Raw genomic sequence first — 22,185 nt, 5'->3', positions numbered from 1 at the left:
GTACAAATGTAACCAAATGTAACACATTTGGTTACATTTGTACTCTCTCAGAGTTAAATGAACACTCTTGCATCATGTGTGCATGCTCTTTTGTACTGTAGTTGTGCACACACACACAATCCAAAAAAAAGAGATCATTTATATTCATTATGCTGAGTAGCAGGTTGTCAAACAAATAATAAGGAAAAGAAACCAAACATGCTGAATAGACGTTCATCTCCGAACGAGACAGATTTGACGTAAAATCACGGATTCGTCCCAAGTTGCTATGACACTGGTGATGGTTATGTAATCTGATGGTTGATAATGATCGAAGGTAGAAGTGAGAGGGGTAGAGGGGAACGGGTGGTGCTCGTAGTGGTGGGGGTGGTGGTGGTATGCCAGGCTGAGGGCAGATGGACACAGGAGGTTTTTGTGTTTGGCTGCATGGGCCGGTCGTACCCTCGGTGGGCTCACTGACCTGCCACGGCCACGGGAGCCGTCAGTCTGGCTATTGTGAAGCCCCACAGACCTGCGAGAGATTCTGCGAGTCCAGTTTCCATGGTGACAAAAGCTATAGCACTGATTAATGGGTGTTGAAATGGAAAACACTGCTATAGGAGATGGGGGGGGGGGGGGTGCTCAGATTTTTACTGAATATACACTATAGAAAATGTAATAATGCGCTGCCTTTTAAAAAATCTTTCTTTGATCACATGATCTATGGTTGGCACAATATTATTTCCTTTTGATTAAGAGTACTCAAGAAATATCACTGTATTGCCATGATAACATTTGTTATCGCAGTTTTTTAATATTTTGACTTAATAATACTTAATAATTTCTCATTTGATCCTGCATGCTAGATGCTTATACTATTGAACAAATACAGAATAACAAAATGCAACGTTGACTCCTGAAAAGATAATATGGTCAAATATTATTTCCTAGTGCACAGCTCTGACGTTGTTAAATCACACATTATGTCCGAAAACTGTGTTTCCTGATGGTGTGTGTGTGTGTGTGTGTGTGTGTGTGTGTGTGTGTGAACAGCTGAATCAATAACTGTTGGTTTGGTGACGTCAGGGGAGAGAGGTGTGTATTGTTGTGCCACGGTGCATCTCGGATTACACAACCCTCTACAACCCTCCAGTTGTCATGGAGACGTGCACATCCGCATGGTAGAGTGCCTGGTATAGTGTCTCACTGCCTACAGTCAAAATCCTCAGCGTTCATTTAACACAGAGTGTAAAAATGGACTCAAATAGACCCTCACGTGTCACGTGTGAGTTAAATGAACACTGAGGATTTGACTATGCACTACTCTGTGAGGACCCCCATGTGGGGTATATGCATCAGATAGTAGAGCAGAGCAAAGCAGAGCTGTAACCTTGCGTTCACCTTGTCTCCTCCATCATAGCCAAGTGTGACCAATACATACATGTAGGTTATGAACCCAGAGCATTTCGTTAGCCTTCTGTGTTTTCTCACATTCATAACCACATGAACCCTTCTTCTGGGCATGTCATAATAGGCCAACATTCGACGAACATTGGCGAACATTTAGTGAAAATTGCCGATCCACGATATCACAACGTGTTGCATTGCGACGCAATGCACACTCTCTCGGGTGCTGTTGGATGTGTTGCCATGCTGTGCCATGCTCAGCGCAGACTAGTCCAGAGGGCACATGACGGCTTGTTGGAGTGGCATCTGCCTTCAGTGGCAGGACCTGGCTTCTTTTTGATTGGCCTCCCCCAAAGCGGTCAGTTCTTGCAATATTAGCCCATGTAAAATAATAATAATTGAATGAGAGAACAGTGGAATGGGTTGGAATGGAAGAGAAAGCATGCTGACAACCGTGGGGAAGTCTCACATTGTTTGGTTATGGAGGGGCTGCCTTTTACAGCAAAAGTAATTTGTCGCTTAGCAACAGCTGCCGAGCCTCTCCACATTTTCATGAACCGTTGCTGTGATGTTCAGTGCTACAGTATATGCTTAGAACTGATATGCTGGGGTGTATATGTAAGTGAGTTAGTAGATAAGCAAATGGGCAAAAAGCAAAAAAGAGTGAGTTAATTTGGGGGGTTAGGAGGTTAGTCTACATCCTGATTGTGTTAATGGCTAGTTATAGAGAGTCATTTGTTTGCCTGACAGATGCTTATTTTTATGTGTGCCTCATGGGCCATTAACTTTCTACACTGTCAGTAAAATTTGTGTCTATTCAGCAAAACAAAAAGCTGCTGCAATATGGGACGAAGACCCCCCCCCCCCCCCAGCAGGCCAGCACACACAAGCACACTCAAGTTTGTTTATGTATGAAGAAAAAAGGCCCCTAATTCTACAAACTGACATCATCATAATGTGATGATGATTATGCTACAAGAAGTTGAGACAGGCACTGTTCTTACCTAATGTAGGATTATGTACAGTATCTAATACTGTATATGAATGTAACCTAAGGCTATACAAATGTAACCCATACCTACATGATAAACACAATTAATCATCTGAAGGGCTAAACCCTTTCTAGTTTCTAGCTATCGTAAGTCAAAAACGTCAGGAACACTATAGATCCTCAATGAGGATTTATCGTGCTCTGGCGGTCCCTGTGTCATAAAGGTAATCTGTATTAATATTTGAGTCCTAACGCCGGAGCACCTCACTAAGCACCCATAAAAGAGAAGTGAGTGAGGGGAAGACAGCCTTTCTTTAGATAAATGGTCTCATTTTCCGCTGGATGTGAGGAAGGAGATAAACAACGGCTGTGATAGATGTGGACCAAGCGTAATGGAAAATCTGGTGCCCATGACAATCAGTACGATCTCTGAAGCAGAAAATGAACAAAGTGACTGCTCTACACACGGAGTAAATCAGGCTGCTTCCGATTAGATAGTGTCTACATGTATGACTGTGTGTGCATTATTCTGTAGACTTGTTGGTCACGTTTATCTTTTACTGCATTGCAACGACGTTCGCATGCATTCCATGCAAATCTTATTATGGTGCTCTACTGTACGTAGGCTAGAAGAGGGTCTGTCTGTGTGTGGGTGCGTCTGTGTATCCGTTTGAGGCTAATCTCCTCAAGCGCTGGACCGATAAGGGGCCAGATTTCTTGTGCACCCTGTCAGGATGACAAGGAATTAACTCCACCCCCCCCCCTTACCCACATAATTGAGCATGTGGATATTCTTTGAAATATGTCACTTTTATTTTATAATGGAAGTGAATGGTGGTCTGATCTGACTGACACCTTGCTGTCACAGATACGTCATTGGCCACAAGTCCTTAGACCCACATGGGAGCCATGCCATTGTTCGATCCCATCTTGTTGAATGACTGTAGAAATGTCCATGAAAAGAGCTCGTTACGCAATATGCATCCCTATCTGAATTCATATAACGTAACTGCTGCAGTACGGGTGTATAGATGACTGCAAGAGCCTAGCTGTCTATGAGAGGGTCTGTGTGTGTCCGTCCGTCCGTCCGGAGCTAATCTTGCAAACCACTGGACCGATCAGTGGCAAACTTTATGCATGATGCCAGTAGGCCACAGAAGTACCTCAAATCATTTTTGTCACAGATGTTTTATACTTTTCGAAATATTTAACTTAAATTGTATGAAGGAACGGCACTGTTATCGCGCTGAAACTGTGCCCAAATTTGGACTCAAATGTCATAGGCATGTCATAGATGTCTGCCGTCATGGATGATGTCACAGGCCCAACACAATCTTTTGTTCCCTTCTTCTGTCTCTTTGGAAAGGAGGACAGGAAGGTATTTGTGCTTTACAATCTTGAGAGCATTTGTGTTTTTCTGCATTGGAGACACTGTCTGGCTGCTCATGTAGTTTCTGACATGGCATAGAGCAGGGGCTCTCAGGGTTCCTTTAAGGGGTTCTAAATTGACCCTTACAAGTCTGTAACTCTGACAGTATACAAATGGAACCAAATGGATCTGTTAAGGAACCACTGGCATAGAGGGTATGTTGTAATGTCAGGAGGGAGGGAGGGTGCCCAGATGGTGAACATTACATAATTGCAACCCTAAGAGTAACTGAAGACGTGTCTACCAGGGAATACATGACTATGTATTTATTCTTCTGTGCAGTGCTGGTTGTGTTTATCTGCAACCCCACATATACTTTCAATATACATAGGCCTACTTGGATTAATTTGATTTAGGTTCTCTCTCTCGATGACCAACGTTGCCACTGACTATACTCAGCTAGCTAATCATATGCATAAGGTAATAGGAATAGACCAATTATTTGTTTACTAACATTGAGACTGGATGCACAGGTGATTGTTTCATGCAATTAATTCTCAACCCCGTTGTTTTGGGGTGCGCTGGTTTCAGCGCACCCCAACCTCCTCTTGTGTGTTGGCTAGTGAAGCGCGTCCTAGCGAGACCTGACAGAATGGGTTTCATTTGGAGCCAGTATGACGTTTGGAGCCAGTGTGACGTTGTCTGTTAGACCTACTGCAAAATGATAGCATTAACTGTACTGCTCATAACCTATATTAAAATAGGCCTAAGGGAGGACAGGCCAGCCGACCGGCGGGCCAGCCGGCAGGCCACGTCGTCACGCTCATGTCGCCATGACTCAGCCATAACCATATAAGGACTTCCCAATGCAGCTACGCCTAAATATGGAGTGTGTTGTCTAACCTCAATGTGTCGTCATGGCATCAGGCGTAAACAAATCAGTCAGCTCCATATATATATTTCCTTTTTCAGACAGGCTGGCCCCAGAGGCACAGCCACCTACTTACTGTATGTTCTTGTTGTTCTATGTTTTGAATTGACATTTTAGTGTCTGTGTTTCCAGATCAATGGCGTCACATTCCCTCTACCTGGGGAGGGACCAGAGCAGCAGCTCCTTAAGCCAGGTGAATGGAGTTACTGTGACTACTTCTGGGTAAGAGAATCCTCATCTATTGTCATTAGGCATGGCTCAATACCAAGCAAGCACCATCACAATCATTATTCGAGCAGTAACCAATATATCAGTAATTTACTCTCAGAACTCGCCTTGAAACCTGCTTAAAGAAAAATGAATGTGTTCTTCCTCAGCGTCATGAAGCTGAGGAAGACCTGTTAGGTTGAAACGCGTCTGTTGTTCTGTCTGTGGAGAGGAAATTAAACTATGTGAAAAGGACATTTATTGTGTGCTGGCTATTTTCTCACTCTCATGATATTGTTGAGCCGCGCACCTTGAGACTTTCGTTTAATCTGAGTGTTGCGTGCGTTCTGCTTTGCAGTGCTTTCTCTCAGTACATAAATGAGATCCTACACTGATAGATAGTGCTCATTATGCGTTTCACCGGCAAGAGATGGAATACAATGCAGCGCACTGCTTTTGGTCTTACAAATGATATGAAGGGCCTCATGAGCAGTGGGGTTGATTTTCTGTATGCCTTATACTGTATACACTAGGCTATATATGTGTGTGTGTGTGTGTGTGTGTGTGTGTGTGTGTGTGTGTGTGTGTGTGTACACACACACACACACACACACACACACACACACACACACACACACACACACACACACACACACACACACACACTGCGTACACATATACACTGTATATTCCCATTTAATCACATAAGCCCTCACTCATGCTGGCCCCACAATTTTCAGTTTTCATGAATGTCCATGCAAAATGTTATTTTTAGCAAGACACTTTCCATTTTAGCTACCGTACCTGCAGCTAGTGTAGTGATCTGTAACAACATGTACCCCTGCTGGCCTTGGATCGGAAATCTCCTTCCTGTTCACTCTGCTCGGTACCTTTCAGCTTGCCAACTGCTTTGTTTAAAAAAAAGAAAAAGACAAATACTGTCCGCTCTCTTTCAAAAAGAAAGAAAACCATCCAATCTCTTTCCTTGTCCACAACTGCTGTTGTTTTAATTTATCGTCCATTGTGTCATGTTTTCTGTGATTGATTGCACTCCCATGTGCATCCCATGACCTGCTTCATGGACGCCATAGCACCAGATAAATCTACCGCCTCTGTTCCACTTGGTGTAATTCATCAGTCCCTGTCACAAACCACAGAGGATGCTGCTCTTGGCTGACTCTGTTATACCAGTCTGCACACATGTATAAATGCACATAAACGCACACTACAGACACATGCACGTATGATGCATACACAGAAACCTTTACGCACAGACACACAAATACACCCACAGACACATGCTCACACACTGTACACAGCTTAACAGTAAAGTTAGTTGTTCCTCAGTGTTAATTTAACCGTGTTAATGTATTTATTTTTAGAGTAGCCAATTATTTTGGCCCTCCACACTGCTATAGTACTGTACCTCACCTGCCAGTGAGGAGCCCCCACTTGGAGGAAGTAGCGCCTCCGTCCTACTCCTTCCGTTCAACACCCCCTGCTGACAGGCTCCGTCGCAGCCTTTAGGTGTTGCTAGTGCAGCAACAAAGATCGCCCACCCTACCTGGCTTCCCTCCACCAAACACAGCCAATTGTGTTCATATAGACGTTTGGTCAAGCCGGATGCACTGTGGGGGTGGACAGGTATTTTACCCCTGCGCCACCTGAGCGCCCTAACGGTGTTCAATCAACAAATGTAGCCAAATAGACTAGACTCTCAGAGTTAAATTAACGCACTTTGACCCATGCCCTCCTTGACATACAAATGTGCAGCGATGTGACTCAGAGATTCCGGCTCGTAGCTCGTGAGTCACCCACCCACGCTACACACAAATCCCCCTACACACACTCAAAATGTAAACAAGGCAGAGGTGCCCTTTGACATTCTGTTAATGAATTGATGCACTGTAAAAATCCTTTACACATGTAACTCTGAGTGTAAAGATGGACATTTGTACACCATTTGAGTTACAAATGGATAAATGAACACTAGGGGTGTGCCGATACACTAATTTCACCAAACGATACGATACGATATTTGGCTCACAACTTCGATACGATTTCGATACGATACGATACGCACTTTTTTATTATGAAAATATATGGGGGAGAAAAAATGCAAACAAATAATTCTGTTTTTGCATTATTCAGACGCAAACTTGTAGCTTTTCAGCTACAATAGCCGTTTTGAATCCAAATAGGGCAATAGTGTGACACCTGACCCGAAAAAAAACAACATGTTGTCACCCTTTTCACCTCGGGGCTGTTTGCATGCCTGATTATTATTATTGTAAAAAAAAAAAAAAAAAATCAAAACGATATTTTTTCCCCCCAAAACGATATATATCGTCACGAAAACATATCGCGATATATCGCGGGACGATATATCGGCACACCCCTAATGAACACTGAGGATCGTGAGGAGCATGTGTAGCTGTGACAGGGGATAATTATTGTGTTTGTGTAATTGAGTGACGTCTCCTTTCCCTCTCAGACTGACAAGAAAGACCCCCAAGGGGGCGCCTGTGTTCCAGGCTTCGAGGTTCTACTGCAGAAACAGCTGAAGGGCAAACAGATGCAGAAAGAGATGGCAGAGTTCATTCATGAGAGGTACGCGCACATCGTGACAGAGAAGGCTTGTGCCATCCATTGTGTGTTGATGTCACCCAAAACAGATTTCTTATTTTATTAAAATCTGTTTGTTGAACATGCTATTATTAGATAGCCTCGGGTGATCTTGTCTAATCGTGTCTTATTTCGAGCTGTGTGTAACAATGTGCCTTATCAGCACACAACAGAGGCTGTTATCAGCATGTTATCAAGGCTTTAATAATGTGTTCCTGTGTTGCTTTTTACCCTTGAGTTTTGTGATACATATTAGTAGTGCTGTGGAAAGTTTACGATAATGATCTCTGCTTTTCAGGTTGGAGTTGCGCGTGTGTGTGTGTGTGTGTGTGTGTGTGTGCGTGTGTGCGTGTGCGTGTGCGTGTGCGTGTGCGTGTGCGTGTGCGTGTGCGTGTGCGTGTGTGTGCGTGCGTGCGTGTGTGCGTGTGCGTGTGCGTGTGTGTGCGCGTGTGCGTGTGCGTGTGCGCTTGTGCATGGGGGGAGGGGGGGTCTGAAACCATGGTACTGTTGGGGCAAAATGTATTGACTTCAGTTTTCATTTTGCATGGATCTTTCTAGGTCTGGCCGCTGACATTTTTGAATTTGTTCAGGGTCAGTGTCACTTGATTTGTGGAAACTTTAATCACAGATGACAGCCAGTCTGCCGCTACACTGTAACATCCAGAGTATCAATTTAACTCTGAAAGCGTAACAAATGTAACCACAGGTCCATTTGGTTACATTTGTACACTGGCAGAATTATATTAACACTCAGGATTTTACAGTGTACATTCTGAATGAAATGTAATACTTCCACTTTTATATCAAAACTTTTTAGAGATTTCTTTAAGGTATTAACAATTTATGATACATATAAATTTGTGCTACACATAAATTTAATACATAAACACATTGTTTTATCATATGATATAAAAAGAATCAAGCATCTGAGTGATGAAGAATTTAATGATAAGTGTACATGGTACAGTAGCTCCACTCCACTCCACTCAACACAAAGAAAGCCTGTTGTGGTCCTGGAAAGTTATGCTTCATTTATACACTGTCATACAGTACTTTTTTTTTCTTGTTGAACTGCTGTCCTGCACCTGGACAGTTGAGGTGGATGTACGTGCACCACTACCTCTTCATGCATTTATTGAGCATTCTCCCTTGATTATCCTTACACATTTGACTTATCTACCAAATCCAAGACCACTACTCAGTGGTGACCTTTACTTGTGGTTCCGTAGCTTGTTTTATGTTGGCATATTGCTGGCATGGGCTCTCAAGAATGGGCCCAGTGACCTTCTATAGGTGACATATTTACTCAGGTGTGGAGGGTTAATGTGAATTTGTTGGCATATTTGAATGCCAATACAAGCCACACATAAAGGCTACCATTTTTGAATAGCCCTAAGGAGGAACATGAATAATTAATCAAATGGCTGTTCTGCTATATACTGTATTACTGGAGAATTTTGCTCAAACACAATGGTAGCGAGAGAGAGAGGCCATAACTGTGGTCTGCCATTTTGACGATGTCAGCCTTGGCAGTGGGTTGGAAACTTTTGCCATTCCGCTCTGATGCACTCTCAAAACTAATTTCAAGTTTAAAAAGTGTTCTCTTTCACTAAAGTTTTGGCCCTCCCTTGGGCCCAGCAACTTGGGATTCTATATCTGTCTCTGTCTGTTTTAGAATAAAGATTGAAGAGGAATATGCCAAAAACCTCTCCAAGCTGTCTCTGAGCCCCCTAGCTGTGCAGGAAGAAGGGTGAGTACCATAATAATGTGTTCATCATTGACTTGCACTCTCTTGTTATGCCAGCTTGAAAAGTCATGACAGAAATGGGAGGTCTACACAGTAAATGCAAACAACTACTAAAGTATTTATGAAACTTTAAAGGAAGAACAACAAGGGTATGAGGTGTGTAGTACAGATAGTGTTGTATTGACAACAGCATGGATCCAGTGGTGTTATTTGGAGCTGGATTAAAGAAAAACCCCAAAACGGCACAAGAGCCTTCAGAGGATATGAGAGAGAGAGAGAGAGAGAGAGAGAGAGAGAGAGAGAGAGAGAGAGAGAGAGAGAGAGAGAGAGAGAGAGAGAGAGAGAGAGAGAGAGAGAGAGAGAGAGAGAGAGAGAGAGAGAGAATTGCATGCTCACATGCACCTTTCTTAAATCCTGTGGTAATTATGAAACCTGCATCTACAAAAAAGTGTATGAGAATATTGCTTAATCCGAAGGTACATTTGAGTGTGTGTGAGGCACTACTGAAGTACCATTCTATTGGAATTCCAGAACTCTAGGAGAAGCCTGGACCCAGCTGAAGAAGAGTCTTCATGATGAAGCTGAGGTCCACCTCAAATTTTCCAACAAGGTATACCATCTACAGAGGTCTATAATAAATCACTTTTCTTTTGCAGATTAGCCTGGCCTTGCTTGGTTGTGATTGTATTTCGCTGTCTCCGAAGTTGTTGGGCACCAATCAGGGCCCAGTTTGCAAATGTAGGGTCGCTCGATGCTGCTAGAATATTGTAGTGGATAATTAAGTTGCCAATTTAAATTTTAAACATGTAATCAGTGAATGTTGTGTCAAACATGGGGCAGGTCCTTCACTGTAAAAACATCAATGTTTTTTTTTTAAATTATTTGTATAATTTTTTATCCCACGATTTTTGTAACCCTATTTTTTAGTGCCAATTGTCTATGTAATCCTGGGCACTACCTTCCCTCTGCCAACCTAGGGAGGCCAGGGCCAAGCTCATGCCTCCTTCAATGCATGAGAGCCAACTGACCTTCTTGTCACCTGACAGGGGAGAGTTTCCCTGGTTGGACGTAGCGCGTGGAAGGAACACGTTATTCCAACCAGTTCCTTTCCCCTCCATCAGGCGCCCCGGCTGGCCAGGGGGAGGCAGTATTATGTGACCAGGATTATCAGTGTTAATTTCATTTTCATTACTACCGTATTCATTTCATTACAAATACTAATTAACACTGAGGATTGTACTGTGTAACTGCTTATCAGCAAACATTCATACCTCACAGACTCATGACTTGAGTCCTTTGACAAGTCATTAGGGTCAAATTCAGTACAGAATCTAGAGAGATACTTTCCACACAGTGGCTCATATTTCAAAAATGTTGACCTTTAGAATGAATTACATTGACACTCAGGAGGATGAAGGAACAATTAACAAACCAGCTCAAAAAGTAATCAGAAATATGTCATTAATTTCTTTTAAATGATTTTGAGCACTCTCAATGCCTTTCCTAGAGCAAGAGATCTGCCCACATTCAGGTCAAACGATTCAAGATTTCAATCAACTGGAAGAAATGAAATAGTTTCTCAGACCACATCTGTGGGTCAAAGTGCTTATTTATTTCAACCTTGTCCTTCTCTGTGTTGACCGAGAAAAACGCCCCTCTGCCCTGCAACTCAATTACCAAATTGCGGCAGAAACTTGATACTGGCTTCAAACGCAGCCTTAAATAAAGCTGAGGAAGCCTCTGAAGCTTTGCATGGCCCTCCACTGTCTGACTAATTAGCTGTGTGTTGTGACGAGGCCCCCAGCAAGGGGAACAGAGGCTGAACCTCTGCCCTGTGTGATTTGAGAGTGACTTGAGAGGACAGTGTTAACGTGTGATCAGACAGAACAGAGAGAAGTCCTTGTTGAAAGCTTGGCAGGTGGTAACCATGTTAGACACACGGCTTTGATGCTTTTATAGTGGCATCTATCCTGCATTAGTCCAGCAGACATTGCTTTGGACATCATACAGTAGAACCACATTTTTATAAATTAAATTATAAATCTTTACAAACACATTTCTCAGGGGTGTCTGTGTGGCGCAGGGGTGAAGTACCAGCCCACCACTATGGTAAAAGATATACAAGTAAAATCACAATATAACTTAAACCCATGCAGGATCACACATTAAAGCGTAATGAAACGCTTGTTTCCAATGTGGTCCTGAATTAACAGCTGGAAATTGTTGAAAACAATTCCCATTACAAGCATAGCAGTTATTCCGTTAACATGCTCTTAAGTGTGACTACAATGTAAAAATCTTTCTACTATATTTCAGGTGCTGCAACTTCCTTTAGCATAGCACTGGGTTAGCATTCTCTATGGAAGGTTAACAGACCAACCAACATTCGAGACTATTTGTAGCTATAAGGCAAAATTCCCCCCCAGTTACCATGCCGTGACAAATTATTTCTTTGCAGAGTAAGATGTACTGTAGGCCTGATTAAGGACATTATGTAAGAATTGTCTGCTTTGTCTTGTCTCTCTCTAGCTCCACTCCGAGGTAGAGAAGCCCTTACTGACATTCAGGGCAGACAACTTCAAAAAGGACCTGAAGAAGTACGACCATCACATGGCAGACCTCCGGAAGCAGCTGGCGAGTCGTTATGCAAGCGTGGAGAAGGTACCTTTGAATGTGCACAAGAGTGTTCTGGAAGGATTATATCAGCTCAAGACTATTACTTATTATTATTATTATATATTAATTAATTAATTTGAATTATTTATTTATTATTTAAAAATGTCAAATAGAATCTGTTTTGTTTGTTATGTGGGATTTGGAGCAAAACAACATAGCGGGTTGCATGTGTGTGCCCTCTTTTACTCTTCCTCAGTTAGCCCAGTACCTGGATACGTAATTAACTGAAGCCTAGTTAAAATGCTGTTTAAAATATTAATGGTAGTGAGGGCATTAACAGATGTTTCCTCCTCCCACAGTTTGATTACCTCTAAATCTTGCACACGCTCATTTGCAACAGCCAGATGGCACAAGAGAATGATTTCAAGTACAGAGTGAAACAATTGTATGTTGAGTTATCCAATTAAAAAGAAGAAGAAGATGAAGAGAAAAAAAAACAGTGAGCTATTAGGTTAATTAATTATGCTTAATTTACACTCCATATAGACCTGATTAGATTATCTGCATTTTTCAAAGACACCCTTGTTATAAATCATTACTACTTATTCTTCCTTCATTGTGTACTTGGTAATATCAAAGCTATTCCAGTTGTGCTAATCAGTTTTCTTCTAATTAAAAGTTTGTTGCTCGAAATTTCTGCCATTCTAGGAAGGATTACAGTAAGTGACTCCAACACAGGGCTTAGGGGGACTTCACATCCCACTGTTTTATTTTAGTTGGCATCTGTTGAAGAAGAGATTTGGTGGGTTTATAGATGATTGCTAAGTTTGCCTTTCAAACATTGTTACCACACTATGACCTTGGTGAGTTTGCTCACCGGAGGATGTAGGCGCATCCCACGAGCATTGCAAGAGAGATTAAAACATTTGACTGGGATTGAAGAGTGGATATAGCTAGTAGTCAATATAAAGGGCCGTAATGACTCTAGTTTGATGTGGGAACTGTAAATCTGTGGATTATGCTCATTGTCTCATATTGCTTCTTTGTGTTCTTTTCTGTGTGTGCGTGGTGTGCGTGTGTGTGTGTGTGCGTGCATGCGTGTGTGTGTGCGTGCCTGCGTGCGTGCCTGCGTGTGTGCCTGCGTCCGTGCGTGTGTGGTTGCTGTAGAATCGCAAAGCCCTGGCAGATAGACAGAAGGATCTGGAGGTGAAGACCCAGCAGTTGGAGATCAAACTCAGCAACAAGACAGAAGAGGACATAAAGAAGGCACGGCGGAAATCTACACAAGCAGGTCAGACCAGAGGCCCCTGTCAGGGTTATTTTAGTCAACTAAAACTAACGAAATAACGAAAACTAAAATTGGAAAGACATTTTAGTTAAACTGAAATAAAAAATAAAAACAACGCTTTACAAAAAAACGTTAACCAACTGAAACTGTATTGTGAGCCTGTAGATTTGATTGATTGTTTTTTCTTTATTTAAGTGTCATGCTTCCAAGCGGGAAGCCAAGCCCATATGGACTGACAGGGCACTTTTACATTTCATTTGACATAGACAAATGAAATGTCTGAAGATTGGCTTTTCTCACAATTTGTCTGAGGTTGCCCTTGACTACCCCATATTACAATAAAAAAAAAAAAAACTAATAAAAACTAAACTGAACTAGCAAACAGTTAAAACTAAATTTTCTCTTAAAGAAATTCAAAAGTATAACCTTGATACACTCTTCAAATAAAGACCAGGGCTTAAATACACACTGAGAACATTTTTAATTGCAGGTTGTTCTATAGTGCCTGCAACCAAAACAAAACATAAATAGAACCGTGTCATTAATCATGGATCACTGTGAAGAAAAGCGCCCCTCAGTAACCACCAAGGAGGTCAGTTGACTAGATTTATATTAGAGCTTAAAAGCTTTAAAACTAATAGATGTATAATCCTAGGCTAGTGGTGATGATTAGACATCAAAAGTGCACATGGAGCCTTGTGCATTTTCAGGTGTGCATTATCAACCTTAAAATGGGGTTTATGGATGGAGGCAACACATTACCTTTCCTTTCAAATGCTGTCCATTCTCTTCACATACTGCTGGGTCTCTCAATAAATCAATCCTGTATTGTTGAGCAGCCCGCTTTCATTTTGCATAAGCCGCCTCGGGGGACTTCTTTTTTTATTGCTCTCAAATTGCCTGCTATTGTTGCGCTGCGCTACCATTGTGTAAAGTTGGGTTGGTGTTTTGAGACAGAGCCAGGAAGCAGAGTGCACAGCGAAGGGAACCTCTCCTTGGCAGCAGACAGTGCACCAGAGCTCCAGTGGTCCTGGCTCCAGCCAGCATTTCAACACGCAATGATCTGTTTTCAACTCTGAAGATGAAAAGGACCCCTACCCCACATTCCTTGGAGCTAATCTTTTGGTTTAGGTGAATAATAGCGGTGCTATCAATGGGAGACTTGTCCTGTCCTATCCTATTCATCAGCCATTCTCAGAAACTTGCCAGCTTCCTGTCCCATTAGAAAGGAACAAGGCTGTAGACAGAGCAGAGCTGAAAGCAGAGAGAGCGCCAGCGGGTGGTAGCTTCTGACACTGAGGGTTTGCTTTAATAAAAGGACTTCACTATGTTGAGACATCCTTGCAGACATGAGCATGCTGAAGAGCTCAATGGTTGGATAGCAACAAGATGACACTATTCTCTGACAGTTTAAAAATTAAGTTTGAAACAAATCTTGTCTTGAGCACCTTAGACGGAATGTACGAAACACATTGACACATATTTCTTCATGGAACATTGTTTCATTAAGATACAGCATCTATTCCCTGTATTTCAGGATGTGTGTGTACTGTGTAACACTATGGACAAGGGTATCATTTCCCTCTTCTATTGGTGCGCATACAGTAAACACTGTGTGATGTTGCCACTCAGTAGATTAGTCACAGTTCACAGCAGTGATCAATATCTCATTGGACACAGTTAACTGATGTTCTGTCAATGATCACATTCTCCTCCTGACTGAAGCAAACAGGGGCTTGAGGTGCACTTCCAAACTTGTTATGTGCCATTGCCGTACAGGCTGAATCTTAAAGAAGCACTGAATTCATGGAGATTGTTTTGTTTTTGTTGCAATAATTTGATTTTGATTATAATTTGAAGACGCTAATGTAGGTAGGAGACTCAAAGGAGACTTTTTGAGTCTCCTACCGGAGAGACCGCCGGTCATCAAATTATTGGCTTAGGAATGCACCAAAAACAAAAAAATCTCCATGAATTCAATGCTTCATGGGTTGTGTAATTGATAGAAAACAAGTAATTTTTGGGGTGAACTACTCCTTTAATATATTTATTTGATGTTTTTGTGTTTTAATATGTCACACTATAAAAATAGATATATTTTTTTATCCCAATGAGACTTTGTTCATGGTTAACTGAGGAGGATATGCAGATGAATAAGGCCAAATACCCCAAAGTCTAAGGAGATGAGTGTCTGTATCTTAGTGCCCTCTGCTGGCCAGGATTGAGTCACCATTACCAAGGGTATAGTGCACAGGAAATTGAAGTTGGTAGTTTCTCATTAGACACTGGGAACCCATCGGCAAAATAGCTCTGAATCTGTCTTGAGAGATTACATTAGACATAACATTTTGGAGGTGGAGGTTACTTCTATTCAATAAGCTTATGATTACTTGAGAGACTAATGCTAGAATTCATGGTATGGATTATTGTAATTTAAACAAGACTGAGAAATGTATAGTTTTAGATAATATTACACTATTTTTTGTTTTCCTTTTCTTTTTTTGGGGGCTTTTCTTCCTTTTATTATGGATAGTACAGTGAAGATAACCGCTTGCTTGGCCATTGGTGCCCATGTGGAGTGTTTTCTTTTTTACTATAGTATCGACTGGAGAACGGTTGTGCGAGCAGAGTACTAGCAGTCATAACCTGTCATAATCCATATTGTGGTTCATTATACATTGTGTACAGTGTGGTGGTGCATTTATGTGCACTTCTGTTGTTGATGAGGGCCATTGCTTGGTGGAGGAATCCGTCCTTGTGACTTGTGGCCCTGGTTTAAATTGGACAATATTTCTCTGAAGGGGAAGCTATAAAAATGTCAGTGATGATTGTTACTGTCTGCTTCCTGCACCTAGACTGTAGAATTTCCAAAGGGTGGGTCACAGCTGATAGTAAAAACAGCTGACTGTACATACGGTTGCTTTTATTTGGCATATCTACAAGTAAAATCCTGAGTGTTCATTTAACAATGAGATTGTACGGGTCCATTTGGTTGCATTTGTAAACTCTATGAGCTAAAGGTATACGGCACATTAACACTGAGGATTTCATTTAGTTTGTATGAACTGCTACCTTGGTGACATGCTGAACACAGATGTGGGGGTGGACCTAGCGGTGACCACAGGGGTACGAAGCCTTTCTTAACATCCAAGGCCCGAGCGGAGACGAGGATGATTAGATGGATGTGTCGCAAGTCACTGATGGAGAGAAAGACGAGTGCAGAGCTGAGACAGAGGATAGGAGTGGCAATAGTGGATGTGGTGAGGAGACAGACTGCGATAGTAAAGACACATTGTACGGAACGATGCAAATGACTGGATGAAGAAAGTAATGTTGATGAACTTAGTAGGGGACAAGACCCACTGGCAGATGACCTGGCAGATGACAGTGTTGGCTGACATGAGAGTGCTCAGCATCGACCAGGAGGTGGCCATTGGCTTTTCCCGGTGGAAGAAAGCTATAGCGAGGATCCAGTCCAACCCAGTGGTGCCTGGAAAGAGAACTTTAAACATGATGATTATGAACTGTATGAAGCCAATATTTAGTTGTTTTTTTGCTATGACCAATATTGATCGATGTACTGTATAATGGACAGATTCCTCTCTGCTGCTGACTTTTTGTTTGCCATTCCGTCATTCAATGTTTGTCTCTGTTTTTCTCCAGGTGATGACCTGATGCGCTGTGTGGATCTGTATAACCAAACCCAATCCAAGTGGTTTGAGGAAATGGTGACTACCAACATGGTAAGCTGAATTCACTTGAGACTACAAAATAAACAAGTGCAGATAATGTTTACACAACTTCTCACTTTCATCCCTCCCTCCTTCAGGAGCTAGAGAAACTGGAGGTGGACCGGATTGAGTGGATTCAGCAACATTTACGGCAGTATACAACTCTTAGGCATGAAACCGACATGTTCAACCAAAGTGTGAGTATTGTGTTGCTTTTACGTATTTTGCTTCGTATTCAATTCAATTAACTTTTATTATAGTGCAAAATCACAAGTTGTCTCAAGACACTTTACATGTAGAGCAGAAACCCGACATTTCCCCCCAGAGCAAGCATTTGTCAACAGTGGCAATGACAGTGGGCTTTTTCGCCTTTATTGATAGGACAGTGGAGAGACAGACAGGAAACAGGGAGAGAGTCGGGGAGTGACATGCAGCAAATCCGCCGCCACACTCGGGAATTGAACCCGGTATAGGCATCAAAGCCTATATGTGGTGCACGCCTTCGGCCTTATACACAGGGTTGTACCATAACCAGCTCCATTCTGGCTGACTGACAATCCTCATGGACTGTCCACGTCAGCCTAATGGGATGATCTTGTCATGGAATTGGCTCTATGCCACGCCATGCAAATTTCTTTCATTGCTCCAAAGGTTTTAGTGATTTATTTGACTCTCGGGTGTGTCTGTGTCATATTGATAAGTGCATGGAAATATTACAAATGTGAAGGGAAATGGCCCAGTAAATATCCAACAGAGTTCATGGTAATGCAAAATAACATACAGTATACACTACCTGCAAGCAGTCAGGCAGGTAATTGGATAGAGCATGTATTTCCATATATTACAGCAGTGGTTTTCAACCTGTGGGTCGGGACCCTCAGGGGGGTCCCCACAGGATTTTGAGGGGGTCCCCAGATGACAATGAAGTGACAATTTAAGGACTTCTAAGACCTTTTCAATACCTAAAAAAAGGAAGAAAGAAAAAGACCATTCCTGCATCAAAAGTAATCAACAAACTATACTATAAAACATTGGCCAAATTCTCAAATAATATAAGAAAGAGGCGAAAGTTGTTTGAATATTGATCTGTGGAACTCCTACATTCCAAGTGCTTATCAGGGTGGGGGTCCCAGTTCAAATAATATTATTTTGGGGGGTTCACAGCCTGAAAAGGTTGAGAACCACTGTATTACAGGATGTGTGTGTGCTGTAGCACTTTGGGCAAACATTTTTGCAAACATTTCCCTCTCCTAGGTGCACAAAAATACTGTGAGATGTTGTCTTGTTCATTCTCTTTTTCCACTCAGTAGATTACAGTCACAGTCCACCGCAGTAATCAATATCTCTCATTAGACACGGTTGTCAGTGATCAATCACAGGTTTTCCTGCATGCTTCCACTTCTTTCAGTGGCTCCAAAAGTGTGGGTGGTACAGTATGTTTGACTCCTGACTGTGTTAAGTATGATGATAACTGCATGAAAACATTACTGACGTGGCCCGGATAACTGGCGTCACGGTCCAGGTTCGAATCCCGATCCCGACGACCTTTGCTGCGTGTCACTCCCCATCTCTCTCCCCATTTCCTGTCAGTCTACTGTATTCTATCAATAAAGGCAGAAAAAAGCCCCAAAAATATCTTTTAAAAAAATATGTAATTAATTGACTTGTTTGACTCTTGATACACAGTCACTCTCTATGCAATCTGGGAACCCAAAGCCAAATGAGAATGAAAAACAGCGCCCTCTGCTGTTTGTACTATCTGAGCAGAATCTGTTCTTGAGAGATTACTCTCTATGGGAAAATACGGTTTTGCAGTGCACAAAGATAATGCTATCAGATGTTCCATTTTGTAGGAGAAATAACTCATATGTATATTATATGTGTGGGTATACAGTACTGTATGTAATGTATGTGTGTATTGTGTTTCTAGACCGCTGAGCCGGTAGACCAACTGCTCCAGAGTGTGGACCCAGCCAAAGACAGAGAGCTGTGGGTGAAGGAGCACAAGACCGGTGAGGTCCGCCCTGTGGACATGAACATATAGGCCACCAAGCGTCTCCCGTCAACACCAACACCTCCATACTGTCAGAGTTCAAGGACACTTCTACACAGTAAAATCATCAGTGTTATTAATGTAACTCAGAGAGTGTAGGAATGGAACCAAATGGACTTGTAAGGGTCCAGTATGATACAGAACCAAAAGGTCAATTTGGTTCCATTTGTACACTCCATTTGGTTCCTATACTATCAATGATTTAGCTGGGGACTCCCTGGAATGCACTCAAGGAAACCTGGGTACTCTGGGACCACAGAGACAATTTAACACTGAGGGTTTTGCAGTGTACTGCACTACAGTACACAGTACAGCTCCAAGGGCAGTGCATGTTCAAGCTACCTAAATCTCCTTATTGTCTCTCTGGCTGTAAAAAGGAGAAACAGTCCTTTTTTTCCAATACAGCTCGAGTCTCATGGCCGGTAAACAGAGATGGCTCAACAGTCAAAATACCAGCATGTTCCATCTAAATTGTACAGTATTATAATCTGCCATAGCTTAATGAATGCCACTTAACATAATTTTGTTGTTTACATGTTGTAAAGTTGAGACTATTAGAAAATCCTATGTATCATTTTGAATTGCTTAGTTTAGTTTAATTAGTAGTTCCTGTTTAAACCTTTCCAATTTGAGCAATTTGGACAAATTATTAATATTACCTTGATTTTAGATACTGAAAGGTATTGAGATATCTTTGAATGAATATGATATATTTTCATATTTTGCTGGTTCATTTTGGCAGATACTGTATGCATGTTTTGAACAACTTATAGTTGAGAACTAAACAATTTTGAAAATTGTGATGGTTATGTTGGCACAGTACAAGATGGTTTATGTTTACAAAGGGTGTGTCTTAAATATAATGTAACTGTATGGCCAGGAGTTTCTCAGCACATTACCGTCTTTCTGGTATGAAATGAGCGTTCATGTAAATGTACATGTTGTTGAATAATAACCTCTGTTGATAAAACATACTTACCGTACTGTATACTGTATAAACAACACTCTCACACACACACACACACACACACACACACACACACACACACACACACACACACACACACACACACACACACACACACACACACACACACACACAGGTGTTTTGGAATGTGAATTTGGTACATTTGCCACAAATCACACCATGCGGCAGATCAGAATTTAGGCCAGGGTATACTGTGGGTCAGGGCTGAAGAGAAAGATGATCCATGTTACAATGAACACCTTTTAGTGCCTAATGGTTATATACCTGGAATGTCCTTGATCAATTCTATTCTGCATCAATGTATATTTGTATATACAACGTAGATGTATTTTGCTGTCGGATGTTTTAACAGGCCTCACTCTTTGGGCCAATGAAGTGTTTGTACATTGTGGCTTATTTTATTTTTGGTAACTGTACAGAGAACATCTTTATGATGGTGTTTGATAAAAGGGCAGCATTCAACAGTCAGAATTCCTGAATAGAATTCAATTCATCCTTGATACTGGAGCTAGTTCACATATTTCCAACAATATCATTTTGGGAAGTGAAGTTGGGACAGCAAATACTTACCGCTTGTATGGATTGATATACAGTACAGTAACAAGGAGGTTGAGTGAAGCAAAAGGTGGGAGACATAACCCACTTGAACAAATGCTGATAATATAGATTATAACATATGGACTGCATGTACAGTAGGTCTCTGTGTGTACATGTTTGTGTCTTTGTCTCTACATTTTGATGTTCTCGATGTGTTCTGAGGTGTAATGGGATTTTTTTTCTGGGTTTATTGTTTTAATTGTTTAATCGTTTAAAATAATTATTTGGCAAGACTAATTTGATTTATAAAACAATGTATTCACCTTATATGGAAGAGAACTTATATGGTGACGTTAAAGTATTTATTTGCCTAGCACCAATGCATAAGTGGTGGGTAAAATAATAGCACAAATACTGCTTGTTTTTGTTTTAGATTAACGAGAATCATCTTTAATTAACCACTTAAATCCTATATAGCCACTTAGTTGACCAGGGCCCCTCAGGGCTCTACACTTGGCCTGCTTCTTTTTTCTCTCTACACCAAATCTCTTATCTGGTCTACAAGCTCACAACGTGTCGCAATAGATCTTCTATTTTTCGCTGAATGTTCGCACCAGAATAGGTATGCTAGGTTTCATGTGGTTAAACCAGATGAACTTCATTCCTTTTATTTAAACTTTCTTAAAGGCTATCCCAAACTGCTACAAGTTTCAATGTCATATATCTGTTGTAGAAATTGAACCCGTTTGTGTCAATGTTGTGCACTAAATGTGGCAAAGTTATTACATTCAATGTTCTTGACCAGAATCAAACGCTTCATGATGATGTAATTGTTGAGTTGCCCCTTGTGACAAAGGATTTTCATAATGTGCATCAAATCCAACGTTCCTGATGTTTCAAGAATGTTTTATCATACTGTAGGTGACCATGTTGAGACAGTGTACTGTGGAATGCGCCGTCCAAATAAATCTCTTCCTTGAAAATGAAACGTCAGGCTTTGTTATGTAAACATACCGTTTACTGGTTATTTGTGATTTCTCAATGCAGCCAATTTTCGAATCTTCAACAGGTATTGAGTCAGTTCAGAAGGTGACTCCTGCATTTACTAACTCTGCTGATGTAAGGTCAGAATGTGGAAGGAATAAACTTTAGGTTAGACAAAGCAAGTTATTTCTTACGCAAACACAATTCCAATTGCATTATAGGCATAAATGGGTCACCTGATAGCGGAGTGGTAATATTATTAGAGCGCGTACCACCTGAGCTCTAATGCCTGACAGTGAGTCTCTGCATGACTCGATACGGTCTGGCCAGACTATTGCTGCATCTCTCCACTGTACCTGTCAAATAAAGGCTTAGAAATGCCCCAGATAATAAATATAATATAATAAAATAATAAAAGCATTGGTAATTGGAGTGAGTAACCCCTTCTCTCAGTTGAAGAGTAACGGAGAACAAGCGCTGTCATTTCCATCCCACAGGTGCATTGGGAACATACACAACACTCACAAACTGCTAAGGGTGGATGCCCAGTGAGAGTCAAGCAGAACTTGACTGTACTGTTTGTCCTCTGAGGACCAATAGGTTGTGCAGCAGTGAAAAACATATAATCCAACCATAGATGAAATAGATATGTAATATCTGTGTGTCCAGGAATCTTTTCGTTTTGTTTTTACATTGACAGCGACACTATGTTCACAATTTGTCCAGTTTCCA

General features: G+C 41.5%; 2 protein-coding genes across 2 annotated transcripts in view; both read left to right on the top strand.

Moving 5' to 3' along the window:
* Positions 1-19,921, top strand: part of LOC308098301 (growth arrest-specific protein 7-like) — a 32,016-nt gene extending 12,095 nt beyond the window's left edge. The window contains exons 5-13 of the mRNA XM_080446606.1: positions 4,810-4,899; positions 7,379-7,494; positions 9,185-9,259; positions 9,788-9,866; positions 11,786-11,917; positions 13,040-13,163; positions 16,824-16,903; positions 16,990-17,088; positions 18,822-19,921. Of these exons, the coding sequence (XP_080302732.1) occupies positions 4,810-4,899; positions 7,379-7,494; positions 9,185-9,259; positions 9,788-9,866; positions 11,786-11,917; positions 13,040-13,163; positions 16,824-16,903; positions 16,990-17,088; positions 18,822-18,935 (909 nt within the window). The 3' untranslated portion in view covers positions 18,936-19,921. The remainder of the gene's footprint in view (positions 1-4,809; positions 4,900-7,378; positions 7,495-9,184; positions 9,260-9,787; positions 9,867-11,785; positions 11,918-13,039; positions 13,164-16,823; positions 16,904-16,989; positions 17,089-18,821) is intronic.
* Positions 1-22,185, top strand: part of LOC308099243 (uncharacterized protein) — a 355,975-nt gene that overhangs the window by 273,602 nt on the left and 60,188 nt on the right. The window lies entirely within an intron of this gene.

The sequence above is a fragment of the Gymnoscopelus braueri genome (assembly GCF_963280865.1).
Source record: "Gymnoscopelus braueri genome assembly, chromosome: 13".
Taxonomy (NCBI): Eukaryota; Metazoa; Chordata; class Actinopteri; order Myctophiformes; family Myctophidae; genus Gymnoscopelus; species Gymnoscopelus braueri.
This window is presented reverse-complemented; position numbering and strand designations above follow the sequence as displayed.